This window comes from Argopecten irradians, chromosome 8 (genome assembly GCF_041381155.1).
Source record: "Argopecten irradians isolate NY chromosome 8, Ai_NY, whole genome shotgun sequence".
In the NCBI taxonomy this organism is placed as follows: Eukaryota; Metazoa; Mollusca; class Bivalvia; order Pectinida; family Pectinidae; genus Argopecten; species Argopecten irradians.
In genome coordinates this window covers 16,388,941-16,405,638 of record NC_091141.1, presented here as the reverse complement: position 1 = coordinate 16,405,638, position 16,698 = coordinate 16,388,941, and the positions used below count along the sequence as shown (strand labels likewise).

The window sequence follows — 16,698 nt, the reverse complement described above, 5'->3', positions numbered from 1 at the left end:
AATAATTGTATAATAATACATTGTTTATATATATGTCAAATGTTTCGCGAATAATTGTATGAATACATTGTTTATATATAATAGCAAATGTTTCGCGAATAATACTATAATGATAATAAAACATTGTTTATATATAATGTAAAATGTTTCGCGAATAATTGTATGAATACATTGTATATATATAATGGCAAATGTTTCGCGAATAATACTATAATGACAATATAACATTGTTTATATATAATGTAAAATGTTTCGCGAATAATTGTATGATGATACATTGTTTCTATATATCATAGTAGGCATGGTTGTTAGGAAGAGCGTTCGATTGCAAGTTTATGTATACGCGAATACATGTTGAAAATAAGGATGACTCAAAATATTGTATATACGGAAATAAAGTGGTTACGTTATTTTCTGAAAAATTAAAACCTCAAATTGAGAATGATAGAATTATCAGGATAGCTGATTGGATTCTTTTAAATTGGTCAGTTCATTGAAACCCAATTCTGTATTTATAGAAAGTTTAGTATTTCTTGTTCAATAGGGTTGTCCCTTTCCTTTAATGATATCAAAACCACAAGATAGAAACAATATAGTATACAATCAAAATGTTATTTTGTTTACCATATACGTGATTACTTCATTGCATCTCGATACATCGGGATTTGATTAATCGGTGATTTGATAATTCGTATTCAGTTTAATTGCGTCTGACGAATAGTTATCTTTTTTACGAGTGTTGGTGAATGATATCTTGTCTGTTTTAAGATCTCGTGGGCTCTTCGATATTTTGTTGTTCCTTTATGACATTTTACAGATCTGGACTTTCTCGGTCAGATCTGGCGCTATCCTTCCTCGTTAGATCCGTCTCCCTTTTATTTTGTATCCATTGATCCCGACGTACCTTTCTTGTAGTCATCTGTTGGAAGCTGCCTTTGTTCTCCTTGAAATGTTGACGTCCCTGTGCTTTTCTATCGCGCATATTATATCTAGATTTGTTATCAAACGATATTCCTACACTGCCTGACCCTAATGGCGAATTCGACCCTCTATCCTCCTCTCGGGATGTTTGCTTTTTTCTTGTTTTGCTTGTTTGAAGAAGTAATTGTGGTATCTGGTACTTTCCTTTTCCATTGTGATTTTTTTGCCGGTGATGTCTTGGCTTTTTAATGGTGACGACAATTTTGATGTTTCTTTTGAAACTTGCATCTCCATAATATTGTTCCTTTGAGCTGGCAAATGTCTTGCTTTTCTGCCAGTACTGATGATATCCTTTTCTTCCAATGAGAACACAGCGATTTCTCGGATAATTACCCAATTGTAGTGATCGGCTGTTACTTCAATTACGATACAATCTATATTCAGGGGAAGTGTGATGTCTAAAGCCTCCGTGTCGACATCACCGTTCACGAAGTTCGCCACCCACTGAAGCGTTTGACATGACTTCACCTGATCGCCTGACGTTCGAGTAGAAAGTCGAGCGTTTTGTAAGATGTCGGATTGTCTTTCGACGTGACCAGAATCTATAAAAATTCGGCTGATATTTTGCGGAACGTTAAGAAGCATGAGAAAGTAGTCTCCTTGCTTAGGTGAGGTTCCCCAGAAGTATTTCTCCTATTGATCATATGCATATTTAGGCACATATTTGGAAAACGTTCGGATTGATGTGTAAAGAGTGGCAGCCGGGTTTTCATGATGGAACATCTTCTTTGAAATGATACCTGTTCCTTTAAGTTTTGTGTTAAGTTTAACATTGTAATTTAGTTCATTCTCATTCTGTGGTTTATTTAGATGTTCTGATGTCTTATTGAATCGCCTTATTGCTAGTATTCGTTGAATAGTTTTGTTGACATTTTCTGGATGTTCAAACCATGTATCTGAACCAGCAGACGACGGGGCCGTGTTTAAGCTATTATTTCCTCCGTATGTGGCTCCTAAAACCTTATTATCGCCATGCTTCACTCTCTTGGAAGCCGTTTTCGGGAAATTTTCAATTTCAGCGTTCTTGGTCCCAGTGAGCATTGTTGGTTTACTACCGTAATGTGTTATCATTGAAACGTTCCTTTCGCCTCTGTTCTTGTTGCTGGATCTGTCCTTGTTTATAACGTGTATATTGTGAGGTTTATTAAAGCTTTCTCTTGGTTGGCGAGGGTAAGAGGTAGTAATATATCGTTGCCATTGTGATGGTAATATGACTTGATCGGTGATGTTAACTGACCTTATTGATGTCTTTGAAAGTGATTTGTAAGTGTCAGCTACACTGAGTATATTTTCTTTGAACATAGCACTTTTAAATCGAGTATTGTTGGGATGTACTTCGCCTTTTTTCGTTGTTGCCGACACTTCCGATAAGAATAAAGTAATCTCTCGAATGATAACCCAATTACTCTGGTCAGTCGTTACTTCAATCACGATACAATCTATATTTGTATAATTCTTCGGAAATTTGATGTCGATATCGCCATTTTGAAAGGTTCCCACATCTTCAAGTTTTTGGCATTTAGGACTAACTCTCTCATTTTGGGCGGATGGCCTCAATGAAACCAGAAGTCTCGCGTCGTAAAAGATGTCCGATTCCTTTCCATAACAGCCAGTGTCAATAAAGATACGGCTAAGGTTTTGCGAATTATCAAGCATTATCAAGAAATAATCTCCTGCTCTCGGAGGACCCCAGAAGTATGATTCTGTAGATGTATCATATGCATGCACCGCCTTGTAATCAGAATAAGATTCAATCTGCGTGTATATTGCTGCCGGAGGATTGGCATGGTGAAATTGCTTCGGGGCACAAATTTGAATTCCTCTGAAGTCTTGATTGGTCGATTTACCTATATATTTGACAGGGTATTGAACAGGATACACTGGTTCACGGTTGGTCCCAGAGGATATCTGATCCTGCCGCCTTATATTTAAATGATGACTACCATTACTTGAATTACTTGCATTCACGTCGACTCTTCCATACGAACGAATTTGAACATCGCTTTTTCTGCGAATCTGTAATTTGTTTTCATCGGAATCCTGATGTATATTTTGTTTTCCAGAATGTGAAAATGGTTGTAAGGTGTTGACTTGTTCTTTAGAGATATATGACGGCTGTCGTTTCTTAGCCACATTTTGACCATTAGTTGGAGTTTCATCATATTTGGGGTCTTTTGTCTCCATTTCACCTGGAAGAAATACTGCGATCTCTCTAATGATGACCCAACCTGTGTGATTAGCCGTAATTTCTATAGTAAGGCAGTCTATATTTGCTGGAAAGGTAATGTTTGAATTCTTCGTGTCAACGTCACCACTTCTAAAAGATGTAATGCGTGTCGTATTTTGACATGGTCTGCCATTAGTTGTGGAAACGACCAGATCAGCGTGGTTTAGGATGTCCGGTTCTTTGTTTTCGGTACCAGTGTGCACATATACATGACTTATATTTTGAGGGGCATCAAACACAACGCGAAAGTAGCTTCCCTTTCGAGGACTGACTCCCCAAAAATATTTATCTGTTAAATCATACGCATATACTGGTTTGTGAATAGTATATACTTCTATATCAGTGGATATATTGGCCGAAGGATTGATATGGTTATATCTCTTTTGATAGTTACTCTTTTGTAAGGTAAGAGAATCTTTGAAGAAACGGTCAATGACTTTTTGTTCTTTTCCCTGGAGCGATGACACAGTGCCAATATGTTGGAAGAGTGACCTAGTTATTCTGATTCTTTTTGTCTGCGTTTTAATATGACCTAAAGCAAGGAGTAGTAGATCGCAGGGCTGCTCAGCAAAGAATAGCATCATGTAGTCGGACAGATCTCTAAGGTCGGATGATCGTAACAGTTTACCTATGAATCCTATATGTGAAAGCTCCATATAATACCAGAATGTGCGAGATTTGTATTCGATGAAGTTCACTGTCTCCACGTAGTAATTACTAGCTGCAATAACGTCATCTTCAATATGAAGATAATATTTTGAAATGTTTTCACTGTATGCAAATAAATAAGCGTAGTCGATATTCTGTTTTGACCGCCATTCCACTCTCTTGGCCGAGTCGTTGTAGGTTCTTTTGAGCTTTGAGAAATCTGGGTAAATGCTTTGATCGTGTGGATGAACGATCTGTAAAAACCCGGAGTCTATGTACCTAGGATATTTCCCGGCCAGCTGTTTGCTCCTTTTCTGTACCCATGCCTGGTCTCTGTCCACCATGAAAATGATGACCACCATCGACGTTTGCTGTGACGGTGTCGAGTGTATAATTAGAGAATGAAGTGTCCTTTCCAGATAGTCCACTCCCTGGCGTCGGACAGTAGGGATCCCAATTGTAAGGTAGCCTATAATGGAATACACATAGAGAATTATTAATGCACATTGTAGAGCTGGGATTCTGTATTTGCATGCTACAGTGTTATCTGCCGTAACGGGTAGATATTGATTGTTCTGTCGCGTTCTTGTTAGTATAACGTCAAATTTTCAGATACAACAACGTAATTTTGTTCACAATTTAATGACGTTACAATCGATACATACCCATACTATTGTTGTACGCTTTCCCTTTCTGGATTATGATAAGTAATGGAAATACATTCAGAAGTTTGGCATTTTGTGTTTTGTTTAATATCCAGTTTTTACCACTTTCAGATTCCCTTTACCGTAGCAATTACATAGAGTGTTCAAGGTGACATTGTGTATACAACATATCTGATTGACTCGAGGTCGCTTAAAGGTCGATAAAACGGTATACACCAAAATACTGACACTATCAAAAATGTATGCATCCCACTACAGTGTATTTCTTTACAAACATTCTGCGAAATAAATAAAACTGATTGATTCCAAGTCAATTGAGGGATATCTCAGTACTTTAAACTTAAAATAATTTCCAATTAACAAATAATATATGATGATCAACAGTAATCTTTCATACTGAAAGATTCGAATTGGTTACTCACTTTTCTTTTGTCTTGGCTTCCCATACAACAGAGCTTTCCTACGATCGACTCTCAATCTTCCTGAGAATTCCGTCTGCATAATCTGGTAAATAAAACCAAACTTATACACTGAAACAGTCTACTTACAAGATGCTTCTAAAATTGAACAATTAGAATGTTTACTGGGTGAAATATATTTTTATCATTTACAAGAAACGACTTGATATCTACCGTATATGATCTTGGTTGATTGATATGGCTTCAGGTCATTAACTTATGGTTTGTGTAATACATTTTACATTAGACAGGAGGAAGTAAAAAAATTAAGTGTTGGTAATATTTCACCTTGTCTGATTGTGCCTCGGATTGTAATATTGATAAACTTTGGGTTGGCTTTGGTTGAAACAATGTTGCAAGTCGCAACTGATTCCGTCGGGCGAGCTGGAGGTCCTATCGTAAGCCCTGTAAGTGACACTGTAAAGGTTTGATTTATGAGTTACTTAACATATTGTATAACATGAAATGTTCGTTGTGTAGCAACTGCCGTTGTTTTCGTGGTTATTGTCAAACTATGAACATAAAATCAATGAATTTTGTATTTATCATGATATTGCCACCATTAATCCACGAACAAGCTCCAAACCACTCAAGAACGTACACACGAATACGCCATGTTATACAGTACTGTACAATGTACGACATAATATTCTTTCATACCTACGAGTGTAATACTGGCTGGTCCAGGGCAAGGCACTCATGTCTCCTGATGCTGCATTGCATGGCTACCCATGCAATAAAGCCACGTGACGTCACGACGTCAACAAAATCTCTATTACCCCGGTAAAATTTTTCAACATTTTTTTTCACAAATATGACTGGTTTTACTATTAAGGATGCAAACAACCAAATTTGTTATGAAAATATCACGTAATTTTGCATGTATGGAAAATTGACTTCCAGTCGTCGATTTCTTTGAATTTATTTCAAAATGGCGGGATATTATAGCTGTTAAATTGCAATAAAACATCGAGGTATGAAAAAAATACTCTTTTATAAGTGGATATGAAGGATACGGATATTCTACCCTCGGGATCACAAAATGTTGCAAAACCCTTGGCAAGCTTCGGGTTTTAATACATTTTGTGACCCTCGGGTATAATATCCCTATCCTTCATATTCGCATATGAAAGAGTCTTATAGTATTTAGTGTGTGTCTGTTCATACAAATATATATATAGTGACATCAACACAACAAACATTAGTACGAACAACAGTTTCATTTAGCTCATTTAATTAAAAGAGTATCTACAGCGCCTTAAATGGTATTGGACCAATAATCTATCCAATCTTGACCAATGGCATAACATTATTATATTTGTCCTATTTATTACGCCATTGGTTCAGTCGTAATGGCAGCTACACCATATTGTTACCATAGTAACCATCCGATTATAAAATTTTAAAGGGACAATTCAGTCTAAAAGAACATTAAAATTTGTACATATATCGGAAAATAACCAGTTCTAATGGGAATTAGACCAGTCGGGTTTTCTGTGATATGCCAGAAAAGCCCATGGTATTGAAATGCGTGTGAAATGTTGAAACTCGCTCGCTGTCCGCCATTACACATTGTGGTCGAACATCTTGTATGCCGAACCCTGTCCCTTGCTCGTAGAGAAATGCTACTTTTGTCTAGAACTGCTCAAATCGCTCTGACAGTAGTGTTTTTACCTTATTAGGTGAATTTTCTTGCCTAGAAAATCATTGTTATCACCTCCACAGTGGTTATGTAGTTCATTTGTTTAACGTGCGTGACTTTGGCTCGGATATCGGTACAGCGTACATGTTGTACCTGCTTAATCGTATTGATCAACGATTTGTATTTACAACGGTATCAATTAAAATACTAAATAATGACGTGGAATTTGTCAATATTTTATCTTATATGTTTCATAAGAAATGTAGAACAATACATTTATGCCATATTTTGCTTCTTGATTATGTAAAAGAATTAGTCTGAGTGAATTGTCCCTTTAAGTAAATTTGATTGTGTTTTCTTTTTAGCCTGTTTTAACAGATTTTCTCTTACAAACAATAGAGCGCAAAATTGAACAAACTTAATATTTACACAGACTCTGAAGACACTAAAGATACATGTATATCTTAAAAAAATAACTTTGGTCGAAGATGATTAATTGGAAAACATAGTAAAAATTTTATAACATAATGATAAACATTTTATATTTGTATTATGGAAGCATGGTTACCATGTCCAGCCGTAATACATAGCTGTACATAACTAACATACAAACTATATGCGGAATGAATTCAATATTTGAAACAATTTAGCCTTTAAATAACAAGTGCATAGTCGATATTTGAAACACTTCTAAACTAATCGATCCGCTACTTATTCTTCAGACATTTCATTCACTGTAAATATTTGAAGGAACTGCCGTTTATCACCCATTCAGACAATTAATAGAAACACAAGTCTCCCCGCCAAATGGTGACGATAGTTTAAATGTTTCTTTCCTTTTGAAACTTGAATTTCCATACCGCGTATGATGTAGATGTATCAAAGAATTGATTTATCGGTCGTGGAAATGCCATCAACACGACAAAATCATAAAAGAAAATCGCGAAGTAAGGATGACCTATCTATTAATAATGTATACATGTTTTTAATACAACAAATCAGCAAAACTTACCCTTTTCCGTAGTTGGGCTCCCTTCGACTTGCTCCTTGAGGTATTGAAATGTTTCTGCGATGTTTTGGGTGCGATTCCTGATGTAAGTGGCAGATTCTGAGGCCCAGGTTACCCTGTCTGTTGTAGATGGACTGCCATTTTCTATGATACAGGACCAGCGGTTGAGTTGTCCCCAGAGAACCAATCCTATCAATAAGGCTATCCAACCTAAGGTCTTCTGTTTGATATACCACTTCATACCTGTATGTCGACCTGGCAGTCAATGCTTTCAAACAAAAATGTATAAATTCTTAATAGTCTCCTCCTTTGTTTGGTAAAATTAAGCAAATGTTGGTTTTTTTCAATAAATTTTCAAACAACTATCCCCCAGTGGGAGAATTATTTATGAAGTACAAATGTCTCTTATTTTACAAAATTCCATCATCAAGGAATTCCGTGTACCTGAGGATAGTTAAAAGGCAGAAAATTTGTGTAAGGAGAGACATTTGTTCTGTATATTTTTTAAATACTTCATTACTCATTCAAATTGGTGGTTTCCATGATATAAAGACAAATATAGATTATAAAATTAACTGTAAAGGTAATGTTTAATACATGTTAAATGTACAACTTCGTTACCAAATTAATGATCACAATGTTGCATTTCAGGCTCTTGGTGTCATCTGATTAATCTGTCAAAGAAAATGCTTTCTATGGTAAATTTGCCCAGCATGGACAGTTAAAATATGCTATAAAAGCAATAGGTTTGTCTCTGCACCGATATAATTTAGAGCAAATTTTCAGCAAACTTCCCCTTTTTGGTGCCTGACTCCCTGGCACTCAATGATGTTTTATGATAATAGTTTATAGTAATCAACTCAAGCAGTAATACGATTTTGTGCTATTTTTATTAAAATTTCCATTTACGTTCGGATCAGTCTAATAAAATATGAACGATTTTCTCCAACGGTGATTCACATCATCTCTGTTTAAAATCTATATATGCGTTTAGCACAAACAATATAAGGCAAAATAAAATCTGCATCAAAGTTGTTAGTAAGCTTTATGTTATTTCTCTTAGATAAGTCTAATTTATATTAAACAATAACTGTTCTTCTGCAATAGTATTTCATATGGTAATAATCCACTCTTATTTTACATCCAAACCCATATAAAGTAGTATTGCCTCCGCTTCTTGTCGATTCACAACAAATCTTGTTAAAATGCAAATATTAAGTTAATTTTACCTTTATCTTTTAGTTGTATTACCTTGCGATGTTTTAATTCCAAATTACCAGCAGGAATTTTATATGAAAATGCAATAGTTTTCATTTAAAACATTTTATGTATCGATAGGTTCTGTGTGCATTGATACTTTATCAAATAAAAATCATTGGCATTACATGTAATTGTTTTCAGAACAATAAAAAAAATACACTTAAAGCTTGACTAAAGTATACTATACGTACATATTGTTTAAGTCGGCCTTGAGATGTGCTACCTGATAACAGCGTATTGTTTTGTCTGGGACTGTCATATGTAATTACAATAGTTGCATAACCTGAGATAAATGCAACCTTAGTCTGCTAAGCTGTTTTATTTAGATGTACAGTGTCCCACGATCGCGACTGTAAAACTAGTTACTACTGTGCAGGGCAAGGGTTAAGTGAAAAACAAACGTTGCACAAATGTTAACAATGTTACATAAAATATCGAATGTAGTCCTAAAACGACAATTGCTTATAAATGACATGCATACAAGTCTTGTTATATGACATATCCATTTATAATTGACCATGAAGAATTTGTATATTTTTTAAAGAGACCTAAAACATATTAAACAATTGTAATCGCGTATACATGAACCTAATGAAGTCCTATTTGAACCTCCATAGACAAATATAACAGTACTTACTGTGATTATGAAGTAAAGTATCCGGACGTCTAGAGACGTCCTTTACGTCTTGTACTGTATTTAAAGTATGTCCTGCTACTAGTATCAGGTCTAGTACCAACGCCAAAAACAGAGTAGGTCACGTCTCGGTGAACACTTATTGTCTTACGGGGATTGTTGTGCTATATGTGTCATAATTTTCATCCTCACGAAACAATAAGAACCTGAAGTAATGTATGAATCACCACCACATATTACCAACATTTTGAGAACTACATTTACAAGTACATGGAAGAACTGGAAATGATGTTGGCAATGATGCAATATATCATCAAATATCACTTTAATTACAACTATCTTCAGACCATGAAGCCAAGTTGTGGTCTATAATTTCATTTCACGTGCAGTGTGATTAATAATTGTTAAGTGATTTCTGCAGGTATGTATGTTTTATCTAAACATATATAGAGCACAAAATAAGAATTTTACAGTGTGCTGTAACTGATGTTTATAAGGCATCATACATGTTTGTCCATTTGAATAAGTTTCACAACGTGATTCAGCAAACCTTATGGCTTTGAAAAGATTGTACTGAAAAGAAGAGCATGCATGCCAAAAATTTCGCCAAGTTATGCAGATAACTATAAGGATGTGTAATTAAAATCTGATAATACTGTGATGTACATAACAGTAATGCCATATTATGATTAGTATGAATATGTTTGTCACGTCAGATAAACTTTAACAAAATAAGGATGGATGTGTTTAAACTACCACACACCAAAACTGTTTTTACTAAATTATTACATGGTATTTCCGACAAAATATTTCATCATCACTGTAAACCAACTTCTTTTCGCGGCGACTAAATATCGCGTTTTCACGACGATCTTATCATGTACTGGTAACATTTTCATAAAGATCTAATCCTGTACTTGTAACATTTTCACGACTATCTAATCCTGTACTGGTAACATTTTCACGACGATCTAATCCTGTACTTGTAACATTTTCACGACTATCTAATCCTGTATTGGTAACATTTTCACGAAGATCTTATCCTGTACTGGTAACATTTTCACGACGATCTAATCCTGTACTGGTAACATTTTCACGAAGATCTTATCCTGCACTGGTAACATTTTCACAACGATCTAATCCTGAACTGGTAACGTTTTCACGGCGATCTAATCCTGTACTTGTAATATTTTCACGACGATCTAATTCTGTATTGGAAACATTTTCACGGCGATCTAATCCTATACTGGTAACATTTTCACGACGATCTATTCCTGTACTGGTAACATTTTCAGGGCGATCTAATCCTGTACTGGTAACATTTTCACGACGATCTAATCCTGTACTGGTAACATTTCACTAACGTCAAAGTGAAATCGGGGCTTTTTTCCATAAATTTCTGGCTACATTGTTACTTTTTAAATGCAGTAAATTCTTTTCGTGCTGTACAAACTAATATACTGTACAAGATATGTGTAGTATTACATTTTCCACTGTAGATTATAATTATTTCTCATTACGAGTTCGTTTGTGTCTTTTTTCAAACCCCGTTTACTTTTCAATCTACATGAACGTGTTGAATTGAATCATTTTTAACACTGTCATGTTTATTTTATCATGTGTTGTGGAGAAGGCATTGATAAGTCCGATAACTTGTGTCTGAACAATACAAGGTTTGAATCGATTCATCAAAACAGCCTTTGTGCAGTCTTCTCCACAAACACTAGAAAATATATGTCCGTAGGAAAGGTTCATATTAACAATGATAGTTAGTATGAATTGCCTGGGTTACACAGTATGGCAAGGGTCCCGCCCTAGCTAGATGAAGTCTTGGTTGAATTAAATGAATTGTTCTCTTACACATTTGAAACTATTCACATCGTAACCAAGAACATCCAATTTTTCATTGCAATCGATTTTTTTAAAATTTTGCTTCTGCAATTGGATTTCGAATACAACTACTTCCGATTTCTTTACCTAAACTATGATAATCAACGTCTCAAAAAACTTACTGTTCCCATTCTCTTCATGTGCTGTTCCAAAATAATAAAGCAAAAGATACACCAAACTTGGACATAATGACAAACAGATGTCCGGTGTAGGGCATCTACATTGTATGTCATAATGTTAAAGTCTGGTGCCAGAGCCATTTAGAACTATCCCAGGTTAAAAATAATATAGGAAAACCTAAGGAAACCAATTGTGATGGGCAGACAGATTACTATTTAATTTCCTGACGCGGGACCCAAAGAAACAGTTCAAATAACTCAGCAACTCTTCAATCGTGTCATCTTGCTACTTCTTCTCATCGGTTTCCTCGATTATTGACGATTAGGTCAAGGTGAATCTGTAGGGCTGCAGAAGGCGTGACAGCGATTAAATTGTGATTTCTTAAACGTTATAAACAAGAAAAGATTATTTCAATGCAAAGTATTTATTTCATTTAAAAATAGTCATCGTGATATTTGATGATACTTACCTGTATTGGACATCTGATGGTATGTGGATCCGGCTGTCGTGGACTGTATAATCACTCACCTGTAACTTACCGTCGGTTTAAGTTTCATATTTACATATAAATTATTTATGTATTATTTTGCCATCTTTTGAGATCACTATGGTACCATGCCATCCCGTGGATACAGTGGTTGGTGAACACGTCTGATAAAGTCTTACACCATCACCCTGTACATTCGTTAGTGATACCTGTGCGATTTTTTGTCCTGGTATCTAAACCATCCTCTTGGTAGAAATTAGAAAAGTGAGTCTGTGTCCAAATTATCTGAGACAGCTCAATTATCAGTCGTGTTCACCTACCATTGTATCTTGAGGTTTGATGAATGACGTGAAATTCATTCAAATAGACAGACAATCATATATGATGCCTTATAAACATAAGTTATAACATAGAATTTATACACTGTAATTTTCTTGTTTTTTCGCCCTGTGTATATGGAAACATACCCGCAGAACTTACTTTTACTTATTACTAATAACACTGTAAAAATGTGAAATGAAATTGTAGAATACATCTTGGCTTCATTGTCAAACCTAGATACTTAATTATTTCACTGTACTGTGAATGTAAATATAATTCTATTTCGGCAGTACTGCACTGCTAGGTAAATTTTTATCTCTCATTTCATTTAAGGTAACACCTATACATTGTAAATATTGCAGTTCTCAAAATGTTGGGAATTCTTGGTGGTGAATAAAACATTGGAAGTTCTTGATCCGTGAGTGTGAGATTAGTTTTGAACACTTTCTGTACGATAGAAATGTAATCCAACTTAACTACATACTTACAATTGTATTACTGGATAATTTTGGTACACTTTTAAAATCTTTGTTAAAATAAACATTAGATAGGTCTTACAAAATTGTACATTCCAAACAGTTTCAAGCACAACCTTGAATGGCATCGTATCATGAAAACAACAATGTTCTATCTAACCATCCTTATTAAGTAAAACCATTTCTCATTATGTAAACAGATTTGTTTCCTGATCATCTAAAACTATTTGTCTTTCCTTTTATATTACAAGGTCAGAATACGAATTTATTGCACACCTTTTCTCATTGTATTACTCATGTATTCAGCATCCTTGCACGCTTTGTAATAAATCTACTTTTATCTTCTATCGTCTAATTAGTGTTGCAAACTCAAAATTGTAACAGGTTTTTGTTAAAATTACTTTTCAAATACGATAATTACACATAAAATTGCACAAAAAGATACATTTTACTGGTTGTGTCATTTTGTCGTAAAATTAATTTCAAATGCCTTTTCTTCATTGAAAATATAAAACCCTTTTATTTTACATGTTTTATAGGTTAACCCCAAGGCTAGTACTACTAATGTTTGAGAAGGTAAATATACTCGTACGTATAACCATAAGGGACAACTCATTGTAAGTTAATAAATATACTGTTATGGTCGCTCCATGGGAATTTGGTACATTGTTTAACTTCGTTGTTCGCTAACAAATACTGTAACAGTTTGTTCTTTACATCTTCAAAGCATACAAGACATTTTGTAGTTTTCAGAAATCGATATTTACCAGGTTTTCACATTCTAAAAAATTCCAAATGATCTTTAATTCTTCAAAACCTACACAACATTTTGTGGTTTTCAAGAGTCGATTTTGACCGTGTTTTCACATTCTAAATGAACTTTACAGCTTGAAAGCTCTATACTTCTTCAAAACCTACGAAAAAATTTGTAGTTTTCAAAAGTCGTTTTTTCCCAGCTTTTCACATTCTAAATTTTCTTCAAAACTTACGAAAATTTTTGTAGGTTTTAAAAGTCGATATTAACTAGCTTTTCACATTCTTGAACATTCTAAATGATTTTTACTTCTTCAAAACCTACAAAACATTTTGTAAATTTCAAAAGTCGATTTTGACCACCTTTTCACATTCTAAATGATCTTTACATCTTCAGAGCTTACAAAACATTTTGTAGTTTTCAAGTCAATATTTACCAGCTTTTCACATTCTTCAAAACCTACGAAACATTTTTCAGATTTCAAAAGTCGATTTCTACCAGCTTTTCACATTCTAAAACACTCTTAATGATCTTTACTTATTCAAAACCTACAAAACATTTTGTAGCTTTCAAAAGTTGATTTTGACCACCTTTTCACGTTCTTAATGATCTTTACATCTTCAAAGCTTACAAAATGTTATGTAGTTTTCAAAAGTTGATATTTACCAGCTTTTCACATTCTAACTGAAACTTTACCTTTTGAAAGCTCTTTACATCTTCAAAGCTTACAAAACATTTTGTAGTTTTCAAAAGTCGATTTCTACCAGCTTTTCACATTCTAAAATATTTTCTGAATGACCTTTACATATTCAAACTAACGAAACATTATGCAGTTTTCAGAAATTGACCTTTGCCAGCTATTCACATTCTAAACGATCTTCAAAGCTTACAAAACATGTAGTTTTCAGACGTCAATTTTACCATGTATGTGGTCGCTTGACGGGAACTTTGTACATTGTTTAAGTTAATTTCTCTATCTACACCTAGTAATCGACCTGCATCATCATATTTAACATGTACATCTTTTTAACGCACTATGTTTATACTTCATGAAGGTTCTATACTACCGACAGATTAATCTCTTCAATAGTTATAATTTTGAAAATAATTAGCTTTTATTCAACAACTGCACGCATAATCAGCATTCCGGGGCACATTTAAAGATAACGAAGCTAAAGCTTTTTTTAATGATGGTATAACTGCAAATTGTTTATTTTGTTGTTAGTTTTTTTTATTTTTTATCGCGGAATATAAATTCGCATACCTTTGCTTCGAATTACTAATCACTATTTGTCGGCTGCGTATAGTACCTTCAAGATTCATGAACATCACGTTCTATAGATTATTTTATACAAAGCTCCCTTACATAGCTAACTTCTACATATTTTCATCTTTCGATTCTGAGAAATACAGGTATTGGTCGTCATTATAATCAGAAGTCCCAGCGTTGGAACACACATGCCATCTCCTTATGTACTACACGTCGTTATCAAACAACCAGACACCGTATGTACAGTTCCTACTATTACCACCATTCACAATCTCACTTAGTATACCGCCATCCTGTGATCATACAAAACAACTGATTTTTGCCATTTTATCGTTCACACTAATCTTGAACATGTATGTGTATTTTAATCCTACAAATGGTTTACTACCTTATCTTACTATGACAATTTTCCAGCAGTCGATGTTGACCAAATTTTCACATTCTAAATGATCTTAATGCAAGCTTTTCACATTCTAATTAGTCTTATTCTTCTTAACATCTTCAAACGCTTACAAAACACTATGGCATAAGTCAATATTTACCACCTTTTCACATTCTAAATAATCTTTGAACCTTCAAAAGCTCACAAAACACTACGCCAGTTTCAAAAGTAGATTTTTACAACCTTTTCATATTCTTAATGATCTTATTCTTAGCATCTTCAAAAACTCACAAAACATAATGCAGCTTTCAGACGTCAATTTCAACCAGCTTTTCGTATTCTAAATAGTCTTATCATTGACATCTTCAAAAGCTTACAACACAAAATTCAGTTTTCAGAATGTTGATTTTAACCAGCTTTTAACATTTTAAATGCCTTCAACATGAAAGGTATCAGAAATTATTAGCTAACTTACTATTCTCACCATTGGCTAAACATCATCAAAACGCAACACGATAAATCCTGCTTTTGATGAAAAGTTAAGATTAGACAGATATTGGCATTTCATTTAACAGATAGTGTATAAATTTACGTGCAACATATTCGATTATTGCATATGGCTACAATTTTGTTTACATTTAATTGCCAACTTGTCATATACCAAAAATTTAATTAGATTTATTGAATTCGTCATATACCAACATTAACAACTTAAATAGATTTATTAAATTCAAGTTTTAAGACAAGATTAACAGCTTAAATAGATTTATTAAATTCAAGTTTTAAGACAAGATGTTTCTGTACTATTTACATTTTCTGTAAGAAACTTGAGAAAAATGGTTTTACAATTAACCACAATCTAACAATTAATTTACAACGAATTAGTCATGAAGACACACTAGACAAATATCATCGTAGTATTTCTTCATGAAATTTCATGATAGAATACCGATATCAGTGAAAGATGTTTTTATACTCTGCTTATGCTTTATCACTACATTAAAACAAACTTTTTAAGGTTTATAATAACATTGCCACATCTCCATTTACCAAGAAAATGGAATTTATACTTTATACATAATATTTTGTTACATTGTAAAATAAATAGCAAATCGTGTACAACAATATTATACATGACAATAAAAACGTATTAGCTTCTATTATAGGAGTAGACAACTGTAATAGACATGTACTGTAATAGTATTACGATTTAGTTTAATAATCTTTGGAGAGGAATTTTATTATTACATATTACACTGGTCCTTTTACATTCTTTCAAACTGTAACCCAATTTTCTTTTGTGTACAATATTTTTCACAACTTTTGAAAACACTGTATATTCAAAAATATTTATTTCGCGAACATATTTTCAAAACGAAATCACGGAATTTAGTAGCTACAAAAAAAATGTTTACAGCAACCAATTAATTATATTTCACTCACTAAATTACTTTCTTTTACTCCACACCAATGA

The 16,698-nt window shown here is 33.8% G+C and overlaps 1 protein-coding gene across 1 annotated transcript; it reads right to left on the bottom strand.

Annotated features, from left to right (window-relative positions):
* Nucleotides 1–557: 557 nt before the first annotated feature.
* LOC138329501 (uncharacterized) lies at nt 558–10,019 on the bottom strand. The gene is made up of 5 exons (XM_069276536.1): nt 9,528–10,019; nt 7,634–7,898; nt 5,268–5,396; nt 4,944–5,025; nt 558–4,325 (listed from the first exon to the last, which is right to left on the bottom strand). Exons 4-5 carry the CDS (start codon nt 5,020–5,022, stop codon nt 1,615–1,617), a joined length of 2,790 nt encoding a protein of 929 aa, XP_069132637.1. The 5' UTR covers nt 5,023–5,025; nt 5,268–5,396; nt 7,634–7,898; nt 9,528–10,019; the 3' UTR covers nt 558–1,614.
* Between the last annotated feature and the right edge of the window lie 6,679 nt (nt 10,020–16,698).

What these genes read in the sequence shown, in the direction of transcription:
- LOC138329501 (XM_069276536.1), bottom strand. Translation starts at nt 5,022, where the DNA reads ATGCAGACGGAATTCTCAGGAAGATTGAGAGTCGATCGTAGGAAAGCT. An exon ending in GAAGCCAAGACAAAAGAAAA is followed by an intron (nt 4,326 to 4,943) that starts GTGAGTAACCAA and finishes ATTCCATTATAG; the next exon opens with GCTACCTTACAATTGGGATC.